We start from the raw sequence: 12,125 nt of genomic DNA, 5'->3' as shown, positions 1-12,125 counted from the left end.
CTTCTACATTTACACACTGTACATATATTTTTCTATTGTGTTATTGACTGTACGTTTGTTTATGTGTAACTCTGTGTTGTTGTTTTTTGTTGCACTGCTTTGCTTCATCTTGGCCAGGTCGCAGTTGAAAATGAGAACTGATTCTCAGTTGGCCTACCTGGTTAACCTCTCTTGGGTAGGGGGTAGTATTTTCACCTCCGGATGAAAAGCATGCCCAAAGTAAACTGCCTGTTACTCAGGCCCAGAAGCTAGGATATGCATATAATTGGTAGATTTGGATAGAAAACACACTAAAGTTTCTAAACATGTTCAAATAATGCCTGAGTATAACAGAACTGATTTGGCAGGTGAAACCCCGAGGACAAACCATCCAGAGGAAAATAAATTGAGGTCATGGGATTGTCCAATGGTTTTCTATGGGACTCCCTTATTATTAGGAACCTGGCTGCAGTTCCTAGGGCTTCCACTAGATGTCAACAGTCTTTAGAAATTGTTCTATGTTATTCTTTTGAGAAATGAAGAAGTAGTCCTATTCATTGTAAGTGTCACTCCAGGTGGACTGTACTGTTTTGGTGCACGTGAACAGGAGCGCGCTCCACGTTGTTTTTATCCGGTATTAGAAACCGTTTATTCCGTCTTAAATTTTATCGATTGTTTACGTTTTAGGGTACCCGAGGTTGGATTAGGAACGTTGTTTGAAATGTTTGGACCAAGTTTACAGGTAACTTATTAGATACTTTGTAGGCATGTTGGGAGAGTTGAAAGCGGTGTATTTCTGAATCAAACGCGCCAAATAAATTGACATTTTTGGGACATAAAGAAGGACATTATCGAACAAAAAGGACCATTTGTGATGTTTCTGGGACATTTTGGAGTGCCAACAGAAGAAAATCTTCAAAGGTAAGGCATGAATTATATTGTTATTTCTGACCTTTGTGTCGCACCTGCCTGGTTGAAAAAGGTGACAAAAAAAAATAAAATACAGCCTGGATTCGAACCAGGGTGTAGTGCTGAGATGCAGTGCCTTAGACCGCTGCGCCACTCCAGGGAGCAAGATTTTTAATCCCAGCCCCCATCCCTGCAGGAGGTGTACTGCCTTTTGGTAGGCCGTCATTGTAAATGAGTTGTACTTTAGATCCCACATCCTAAGCTTAGCCTGATAGTGCAGTAACTGACCTGTAGTTGTGGAACCAGTTGATAACAGTGCTGGTCTTCAGGTGAAGCTGGGAGGCCAGCTCCTCAATGGTTTTGGGGGAGGGGTAGGGTTTCTCTTGGTAAGCCCTCTTCAGAGCCTCCTTCTCCTCGGGACCCAGAACCACTCGGATCTTCTTCTGGTACAGCTGAGGAGGCTGCTGGTGCTGGGGGCTGGCGCTCTGGAGGAAGTCTGGCCCTGCCAGGCCACCGTCCACAGAATGGCCATCACTCAGCGAACTGTGGCGCCTCTTCAGGTAGGCTGGGGAAAGACAGAGAAAGGATGAGATTTCGTTGTAGATAAGCACACAGTGTACTAGTACCAACAACCACTAGGGGGCGGCAATGTCTAACTGTAGCAATACAAGGACAGAGTCAGCCTCTGAAAACACCACAGCCTTAATTCATGTGCAAATGACAGCATGGATTTGACATTCTCTAATCTCCTACAGTACAGTACAGTACACACTGATCCAATAAAAGAGAAGAGAAACCCAAATACAGCACAAGCCTACAAGGCCATGTACATGTGTCTAACTTCAACATGATACACGACACAGGGTCAACTCATGGTTCGTCTGCCTTTCCTCCCAGCTCTGCTATTGGTCAGGTCCACTCCCACAGCTCTATTCTGACCTCTGATCACCGACTAGGGCCAACTTCATCCTGCTGCCTGCACTCAGTGACCTCCAACATGTGGTTCAGCCTCTTCCCTCCAGGCCTGCTGTGGGCATGCTCAATGGGACACTAACCGCCTGCACAGAAACAGCTGGGGTAGCTAGGCCTGGTCACAGTAGCAGTAACAAGTAGCAGTAGCCTGGTCCCAGATCTGTTGGTACTTTTGCCTGCTCCATTGTCATTGTCAAGCAAATCATGTTTCACATGACAATTCCATAAGGAGTTGTCTAGAGACTAGGAACAGACTGGTACCCAGGCTATATTAAAGAGACCAGGAACAGACTGGTACCCAGGCTAGGGAAGCCAGGCCTGCTGGCCACATAATGCCTTCTGAAAACAAACTGCTGGCGTCCCTTACCTTCTAGCCATCTATCTTCAGTACAGCCGAGAGAGAAACAAAGCAGCGATGCGCTTCCTACTCTGATAGAAGTGTAAGCTAAATCGAATCAATGCAAGAAAGATCATTAAAAGTTAGAATCAGCGAGATGATGTAGCAAACCAATAGTACTGCAGATATTTAGATGAGCGCGATGAAAGCTCACACAGAGTATCCGGACGGGTGCGCTTCACGTTGATACAATGTGGTGTCTACGGGGCCGAAGCAGCAGAGAAGTTTAGCCTCGCGCTTCAACGCTCTTAGTTACAGAAATGTAGATATGTGTTTACTTCATGCACGCAACGGCATCTCGATGAGTCTACCTTTAAGTCTCACTAGGAAGAGAGAGACTGATGTGTAAATCAGGAAGCAGTAGATGAATGGAACCCAGGAAGCAGTAGATGAATGGAACCCAGGAAACAGTAGATGAATGGAACCCAGGAAGCAGTAGATGAATGGAACCCAGGAAACAGTAGATGAATGGAACCCAGGAAGCAGTAGATGAATGGAACCCAGGAAGCAGTAGATGAATGGAACCCAGGAAGCAGTAGATGAATGGAACCCAGGAAGCAGTAGATGAATGGAACCAGGAACCAGTAGATGAATGGAACCAGGAAGCAGTAGATGAATGGTACCCAGGAAGCAGTAGATGAATGGTACCCAGGAAGCAGTAGATGAATGGAACCCAGGAAGCAGTAGATGAATGGAACCAGGAAGCAGTAGATGAATGGAACCAGGAAGCAGTAGATGAATGGAACCAGGAAGCAGTAGATGAATGGAACCAGGAAGCAGTAGATGAATGGAACCAGGAAGCAGTAGATGAACGGAACCCAGGAAGCAGTAGATGAACGGAACCCAGGAAGCAGTAGATGAATGGTACCCAGGAAGCAGTAGATGAATGGAACCCAGGAAGCAGTAGATGAATGGAACCAGGAAGCAGTAGATGAATGGAACCCAGGAAGCAGTAGATGAATGGAACCCAGGAAGCAGTGGATGAATGGAACCAGGAAGCAGTAGATGAATGGAACCAGGAAGTAGTAGATGAATGGAACCAGGAGGCAGTGGATGAATGGATCCGTGCAGTAAGGGACTCCAAGTGGCACAGAGGTCTAAGGCACTGCATCTCAGTGCTAAACGCGTCACTAGAGACACCCTGGTTCGAATCCAGGCTGTATCACAACCGGCCTTGATTGGGAATCCCATAGGGCGACGCACAATTGGCTTAGCGTCGCCAGGGGTAGGCCGTCATTGTAAATTAGACTTTGTTCTTAACTGACTTGTCTAGTTAAATAAAAAATTTAATTTTAAAAAAGGGGGAGGAAAAATGATAGTAATCGCTGACTGCTGCTGTTTATAATTGATGAAGCAGGCCCGTGGAGGGCCATCTGATGTCACATCCAATAGAGCTAATTATTATCCGCGAGAGAGACAGAATGCGGAGAGAGAGAGAGAGATCATTACCCTTCTTCTCCAGGCGTTTCATGTCCATTAGTTTCTCCACTTTGTGTGGGTCCTGCAGCCAGAACTGCATGCGGACGAATGGCTCACGTCCCTTCAGACTCAGCTTGTGCCAGGGCTTAGGTCGAGCCAGCAGATCAGACACCGAGCCCTGGGTCAGACCCAGGATACTCTCCCCAAACAGACGCTGCCCTGGGGGGAGAGAGAGTAGAGAGAGAAGGGGGTCAGGCTGGAGGACTGGATAGACTACCATGAATTGGGAGAGCTTGTATATGGAGATGAATCTAAAGTGAGATGGGGTGAAAATATAAGTGAACGACAAAGAGGAAAATATATATATGTAAACAAACAAACAAACAGGAAATAGGTGAGAGATAATAAAGAAGGGAAGAGAGAGAGAAGAGGAAGGAGAAAACAGAGACTGAAGGTATCGTAAAAGTCTGAGTCTCACCAAGGTTGTTATCAGTCAGCACCTCCTTGACCTTCTTGGTGAGGACGTATGTGTCCAGCTCAGGAGACATGGCTATCGTCTCCTGGATGCTGAGGCCTGTGATGGGGCCAGGGAGTGGCAGGGGCGTACCGGGCTGGGACTCTCCCCCTGAGGGCTCACCAGATGGGGGCTCCAGAGAAGGGGCCTGGGGGGCCAGAGGGTCCCGGTCGCCCCCTAAACCATTGAGTGACTCCTCAGCAGAGCTCAGTGGAGACCCTGGAGGAGGGCTGCAGCTGGCTGAGGTCTGGCTGGGAGTGCCCTCTGCTGGGGCAGGGCTGCAGCTGGCTGAGGTCTGGCTGGGAGTGCCCTCTGCTGGGGCAGGGCTGCAGCTGGCTGAGGTCTGGCCCTCTGCTAGAGGAGAGAAAACGCAAGGCAGGAGCAGACAATACAGTAGGTCAGTACGGTATGCATGCTAGTAGATACCAATAGACTTCCAGTCATTGAGCTAAAACTAGTTAACATTGGTTCGCGAGATTACCTCATACTGGACACAGAGACAAAAATGGTATGCATATGAGTTTATCTGACTCTGGGGAAGTTGCCAAAATCCCAAAGTATCCTTTTAATGAAACGTTTCTTAATCCTGGTCCTAGGGAACCAAAGGAGTGCACATTCTTAATCCTGGTCCTAGGGAACCAAAAGGAGTGCACATTCTTAATCCTGGTCCTAGGGAACCAAAGGAGTGCACATTCTTAATCCTGGTCCTCGGGAACCAAAGGAGTGCACATTCTTAATCCTGGTCCTAGGGAACCAAAAGGAGTGCACATTCTTAATCCTGGTCCTAGGGAACCAAAAGGAGTGCACATTCTTAATCCTGGTCCTAGGGAACCAAAAGGAGTGCACATTCTTAATCCTGGTCCTAGGGAACCAAAAGGAGTGCACATTCTTAATCCTGGTCCTAGGGAACCAAAGGAGTGCACATTCTTAATCCTGGTCCTCGGGAACCAAAGGAGTGCACATTCTTAATCCTGGTCCTCAGGAACCAAAGGAGTGCACATTTGTGTTTTTGCTCTAGCACTTTTTAATGAAATGGATGATGAGCTGAATAGTGGAATGAGGTGTAGTGCTAGGGCCCCCCTGTGAGTCCCCAGGACCGGGATTAATAAACACTAAGGGGGCACAATGCAGTCAACAAGCCCAGTCAGAAGGAAGCCTCTAGGGCCCCCCTGTGAGTCCCCAGGACCGGGGTTAATGAACACTGAGGGGGCACACTGCAGTCAACAAGCCCAGTCAGAAGGAAAGCCTCTAGGGCCCCCCTGTGAGTCCCCAGGACCGGGGTTAATAAACACTGCAGTCAGAAGGAAACCTCTAGCCCCTCACTGTTGGCAGGTCTGAGAGAGAGACAACTCAATAGGGATTAACAGTATGGCTGAATCTCCTCTAAACTCATTGGAAGACATTATCCAGTTCCTTCAGATCTGCAAACAAAAAGAGATGTATTCATAGAGTCTATTTTTCCATCCCATAATGCCCTCTGTCCCCTCCCTGTCTCTGTCCTGTTTTGCAGAAGGCTGGAATAGAGCAGTCATGGAGAGCTGTCAGTGTGGGTTATGTACTCCTTGTGCCTAGAGAAAGAGACCCTGCTGCCAAAACAGAGGCCTGACAACAGGGCTGGGGAGGGAGGGAAGGGGCGAGAGGAGGAGGGGTGACAAAATGGTAGCAACCCCCCAGCTATCAACAGGGCTGGGGTGGAAAGGGAGAGAGGGAGGGGGGGGAAGGGGTGACAAAATGGTACTGTAGCAACCCCTAGCTATCAACAGGCTAAGAGAGCAGTGTATGGAGCGAGATACCTGCCAAAAGGTTGAACGTACGTATCATTAGGATCGTAAGAAAATCCATACGTAATTCCTACATTTATTTTGCAACACTTGCACCCACACTGCTCACGCGCGCCAACAAGCGTCTGCGTTGCCAAGGGCTAAAATTTCTGACGCAGATCGTGCTGCAAGTCCTGCCTCTCCCATCTCCTCATTGGTTTATAGAAGCAGGTACCCACCCACGTGCCATCTCATTGGTTATACCCACATGAGTGACTGAAAGACAAACAAGGTCAGTGGCGGTAATGCACCTAATTTATGAAAGTTGCCAATCGCAATATAAAGTCCAGAGAAGGAAAGGCCTGGAAGGAAGCGAGATGACTAGAAATGATTCAATTGACCGTTTTTTGAGTGGATTAATTGGCGGATTAGAGGACCTTGTCCATTTCAGGTCAAATAACAACTCAATGTTTATATCCCAGGACAAATTAGCTAGCAAGTGCACGCTAACTAGCTAAATTGCCATAAATGTTAATTGAGAGATGATCGTCAGCCATACGTCAGTCAGTTGTTTGTCAATACACACACACACACACACTTCATTACCTTGGTTGTGAGCAGGCTTGATGTGTGTGTTCTGGCTCAGGTCACCGTTCAGCCACAGCTGCATACGCAGGCCTCTGGAGGTCATCTTGCTCCAAGGGTTCTGCCGAGACCCCACGCCGTCACACATACTTCCCTGGGAAAGAGCCTAACACACACACACACACAATAAAAAAAAACGTCAGTCACTCATACACGTTATGGCTAAACAGATACAGAGACATAAGCACACACACATTAACTAGGTTACGTATACAATGAATTGTGTTGAGCTCAAAGCTGAGTGATTACTTTAGAGCTGGGTTGATTATAAATGAGGTATGTGAGACACTAACAGACAGGACGGGAGTCTGGATGGCTGTGATAAATGTGGAGACACTCCAGAACCACCCCCCTCCAGTAATGAGTCACAGTGTTCTCACCGAGGGCTTGTGTGTTTATTCGGACTGTGGTACTCACCTCTTTAGAGTCCTCCTGGGTGTGGTTCTCCTCTCCCCCCAGTGTGGGTGTATCTCTGCGGGGGTCTGGGTTCATGTTGCTCCACCACTGATCCCTCCGGTGCCCCCCTCCAGGCCGGGCAGACCCCTCAGGGCTCCGACCCAGCCTGGGCACCCCATCAGCCAGGCTGTCTGGCACTGACACTCCCCTGTCCTCCCTCTTCACACTGGAGCTGAAGTCCAGGACTGTTGAGGGCGAGGAGGGGGAGACTGGGAGGGCGGTGGGGGTGTTCTTCAGGGAGAGAGCCAGAGGGGTGTAGGCAGGGAAGGAGGCAGCCAGATGGGAGACCAGTAAGTCCCTCTGGGAGTGAGAGGATGAAGTGGAGGATTTGAGGCTGGGTTCCACAGCAGCCTGTTGGGCCTCCATCTCTCTTCGAGCTTGTTCTAGGATGGAGCGGATGGCCTCGTCCGAACCACCGCCTCCTCCTCCTCCTCCTCTCAGCCCCCCACCAGGAGAAGGACCAAGGGAGAAGTCTGCTGGGGGGAGAAAGGAGATAACGGATATCAGAGACTCTCTCTCTCTCACACACTCAATTCTGAGTAAGTTAATTGTCTAAGAAGTTAGTATCCTCCAGTAATGTATTTGGCGAACACCAAATGTGTTTGCCTCTTTTTTTTTTTTTTTAAGCAATGGCTTTTTTTCTGGCCACTTCTGTAAAGCCCAGCAGGGATGGTGCCAGGTTTTCTCCAGACACTTGGTATTCAGGCCAAATAATTCAATCTTGGTTTCATCAGACCAGAGAATTTTGTTTCTCACGATCTGAGAGTCCTTTAGGTGCCTTTTGGCAAACTCCAAGCAGGTTGTTGTGCTTTTTACTGAGGAGTTGCTGCCGTCTGGCCACTCTACCATAAAGCCCTGGTTGGTGGAGTGCTGCAGAGATGGTTGTCCTTCTGGAAGGTTCTCCCATCTCAACAGAGGAACTCTAGAGCTCTGTAAGAGTGACCATCAGCTTCTTGTTCACCTCCCTGACCAAGGCCCTTCTCCCCTGATTTCTCAGTTTGGCCGGGCGGCCATCTATAGGAAGAGTTTTGGTGGTTCCAAACTTCTTCCATTTAAGAATGATGGAGGCCACTGTGTTCTTGGGGACCTTCAATGCTGCAGAAATGTTTTGGTACCCTTCCCCAGATCTGTGCCTCGACAAAATCCTGTCTCGGAGCTCTACGGACAATTCCTTTGTTCCCATGGCTTGGTTTCTGTTCTGATATGCACTGTCAACTGTGGGACCTTATATAGACAGGTGTGTGCCTTTCCAAATCATGTCCAATAAAATGAATTTACCACAGGTGGACTCCAACAAGATGTAGAAACATCTCAAGGACGATCAATGGAAACAGAATGCAGCTGAGCTCAATTTTGGGTTTCATAGCAAAGGTTCTGAATGCTTATGAAAACAATGTATTTTTGTTTTTAATATATTTGCAAAAATCAATAAAAACAGTTTATGCTTTGTCATTATGGGGAATTGTGTGTAGTTTGATGAAAAAAACTAAAACATTTTAAAATAAGGATGTAACAACAAAATAGGAAAAAGGGAAGGGGTCTGAATACTTTGAGAGTAACAATTTACTGTCCTCCTATTCCACCAGTCATTTAGGGACAACCGTCCTCCTATTCCACCAGTCATTTAGGGACAACCGTCCTCCTATTCCACCAGTCATTTAGGGACAACCGTCCTCCTATTCCACCAGTCATCATCTAGGGACAACCGTCCTCCTATTCCACCAGTCATCTAGGGACAACTGTCCTCCTATTCCAACAGTCATCTAGGGACAACTGTCCTCCTATTCCACCAGTCATTTAGGGACAACCGTCCTCCTATTCTACCAGTCATCATCTAGGGACAACCGTCCTCCTATTCCACCAGTCATCATCTAGGGACGACTGTCCTCCTATTCCACCAGTCATCATCTAGGGACGACTGTCCTCCTATTCCACCAGTCATCTAGGGACAACTGTCCTCCTATTCCACCAGTCATCATCTAGGGACAACCGTCCTCCTATTCCACCAGTCATCATCTAGGGACAACCGTCATCCTATTCCACCAGTCATCTAGGGGCGACTGTCCTCCTATTCCACCAGTCATCTAGGGACAACTGTCCTCCTATTCCACCAGTCATCTAGGGACAACTGTCCTCCTATTCCACCAGTCATCATCTAGGGACAACTGTCCTCCTATTCCACCAGTCATCATCTAGGGACAACTGTCCTCCTATTCCACCAGTCATCATCTAGGGACAACCGTCATCCTATTCCACCAGTCATCTAGGGACGACTGTCCTCCTATTCCACCAGTCATCTAGGGACAACTGTCCTCCTATTCCACCAGTCATCTAGGGACAACTGTCCTCCTATTCCACCAGTCATCTAGGGACAACTGTCCTCCTATTCCACCAGTCATCATCTAGGGACAACTGTCGTCCTATTCCACCAGTCATCTAGGGACAACTGTCCTCCTATTCCACCAGTCATCTAGGGACAACTGTCCTCCTATTCCACCAGTCATCATCTAGGGACAACAGTCCTCCTATTCCACCAGTCATCATCTAGGGACAACCGTCATCCTATTCCACCAGTCATCTAGGGACGACTGTCCTCCTATTCCACCAGTCATCTAGGGACAACTGTCCTCCTATTCCACCAGTCATCTAGGGACAACTGTCCTCCTATTCCACCAGTCATCTAGGGACAACTGTCCTCCTATTCCACCAGTCACCATCTAGGGACGACTGTCCTCCTATTCCACCAGCCATTTAGGGACAACTGTCCTCCTATTCCACCAGTCATCATCTAGGGACAACCGTCCTCCTATTCCACCAGTCATCATCTAGGGACAACTGTCCTCCTATTCCACCAGTCATCATCTAGGGACGACTGTCCTCCTATTCCACCAGTCATCTAGGGACAACTGTCCTCCTATTCCACCAGTCATCATCTAGGGACAACCGTCCTCCTATTCCACCAGTCATCATCTAGGGACAACCGTCCTCCTATTCCACCAGTCATCTAGGGGCGACTGTCCTCCTATTCCACCAGTCATCTAGGGACAACTGTCCTCCTATTCCACCAGTCATCTAGGGACAACTGTCCTCCTATTCCACCAGTCATCATCTAGGGACAACTGTCCTCCTATTCCACCAGTCATCATCTAGGGACAACTGTCCTCCTATTCCACTAGTCATCATCTAGGGACGACTGCCCTCCTATTCCACCAGTCATCTAGGGACAACTGTCCTCCTATTCCACCAGTCATCTAGGGACAACTGTCCTCCTATTCCACCACGCATCATCTAGGGACAACTGTCCTCCTATTCCACCAGTCATCTAGGGACAACTGTCCTCCTATTCCACCAGTCATCATCTAGGGACAACTGTCCTCCTATTCCACCAGTCATCATCTAGGGACAACAGTCCTCCTATTCCACCAGTCATCATCTAGGGACAACCGTCATCCTATTCCACCAGTCATCTAGGGACGACTGTCCTCCTATTCCACCAGTCATCTAGGGACAACTGTCCTCCTATTCCACCAGTCATCTAGGGACAACTGTCCTCCTATTCCACCAGTCACCATCTAGGGACGACTGTCCTCCTATTCCACCAGTCATTTAGGGACAACTGTCCTCCTATTCCACCAGTCATCATCTAGGGACAACCGTCCTCCTATTCCACCAGTCATCATCTAGGGACAACTGTCCTCCTATTCCACCAGTCATCATCTAGGGACAACTGTCCTCCTATTCCACCAGTCATCATCTAGGGACGACTGTCCTCCTATTCCACCAGTCATCTAGGGACAACTGTCCTCCTATTCCAACAGTCATCTAGGGACAACTGTCCTCCTATTCCACCAGTCATCATCTAGGGACAACCGTCCTCCTATTCCACCAGTCATCATCTAGGGACAACTGTCCTCCTATTCCACCAGTCATTTAGGGACAACTGTCCTTCTATTCCACCAGTCATCATCTAGGGACGACTGTCCTCCTATTCCACCAGTCATCTAGGGACAACTGTCCTCCTATTCCACCAGTCATCATCTAGGGACAACCGTCCTCCTATTCCACCAGTCATCATCTAGGGACGACTGTCCTCCTATTCCACCAGTCATCTAGGGACAACTGTCCTCCTATTCCACCAGTCATCTAGGGACAACTGTCCTCCTATTCCACCAGTCACCATCTAGGGACGACTGTCCTCCTATTCCGCCAGTCATTTAGGGACAACTGTCCTCCTATTCCACCAGTCATCATCTAGGGACAACTGTCCTCCTATTCCACCAGTCATCATCTAGGGACAACTGTCCTCCTATTCCACCAGTCATCATCTAGGGACAACCGTCCTCCTATTCCACCAGTCATCATCTAGGGACAACTGTCCTCCTATTCCACCAGTCATCATCTAGGGACAACTGTCCTCCTATTCCACCAGTCATCATCTAGGGACAACTGTCCTCCTATTCCACCAGTCATCATCTAGGGACAACCGTCCTCCTATTCCACCAGTCATCATCTAGGGACAACCGTCCTCCTATTCCACCAGTCATTTAGGGACAACCGTCCTCCTATTCCACCAGTCATCATCTAGGGACAACTGTCCTCCTATTCCACCAGTCATCATCTAGGGACAACTGTCCTCCTATTCCACCAGTCATCATCTAGGGACAACTGTCCTCCTATTCCACCAGTCATCATCTAGGGACAACTGTCCTCCTATTCCATCAGTCATCATCTAGGGACAACTGTCCTCCTATTCCACCAGTCATTTAGGGACAACCGTCCTCCTATTCCACCAGTCATTTAGGGACAACCGTCCTCCTATTCCACAAGAGTGGGGACAACTGTCCTCATTCCACCAGTCATCTAGGGACAACTGTCCTCCTATTCCACAAGAGTGGGTACAACTGTCATCTTATTCCATCAGTCATCTAGGGACAACTGTCCTCCTATTCCACCCGAGTGGGCACAACTGTCATCTTATTCCACCAGTCATCTAGGGACAACTGTCCTCCTATTCCACCAGTCATCTAGGGACAACTGTCCTCCTATTCCACCAGTCATCTAGGGACAACTGTCC

At 48.5% G+C, this 12,125-nt stretch overlaps 1 protein-coding gene across 5 annotated transcripts in view; it reads right to left on the bottom strand.

Moving 5' to 3' along the window:
• Positions 1-12,125, bottom strand: part of LOC139386125 (homeobox protein cut-like 1) — a 125,788-nt gene that overhangs the window by 7,725 nt on the left and 105,938 nt on the right. For 2 of the 5 annotated variants that reach the window (XM_071131559.1, XM_071131557.1), the window contains 5 exons: positions 7,013-7,527; positions 6,557-6,701; positions 4,155-4,544; positions 3,707-3,895; positions 1,177-1,453 (listed from right to left, as the gene is read on the bottom strand). In XM_071131559.1, coding sequence (XP_070987660.1) covers positions 1,177-1,453; positions 3,707-3,895; positions 4,155-4,544; positions 6,557-6,701; positions 7,013-7,527 — 1,516 coding nt within the window. The remainder of the gene's footprint in view (positions 1-1,176; positions 1,454-3,706; positions 3,896-4,154; positions 4,545-6,556; positions 6,702-7,012; positions 7,528-12,125) is intronic. The other 3 variants (XM_071131555.1, XM_071131558.1, XM_071131556.1) reach the window with 2 other exon arrangements.

The sequence above is a fragment of the Oncorhynchus clarkii genome, chromosome 27 (assembly GCF_045791955.1).
Source record: "Oncorhynchus clarkii lewisi isolate Uvic-CL-2024 chromosome 27, UVic_Ocla_1.0, whole genome shotgun sequence".
Taxonomy (NCBI): Eukaryota; Metazoa; Chordata; class Actinopteri; order Salmoniformes; family Salmonidae; genus Oncorhynchus; species Oncorhynchus clarkii.
Note: the sequence above shows the minus strand (reverse complement) of the source record. Positions and strands in the feature narration are given on the sequence as shown.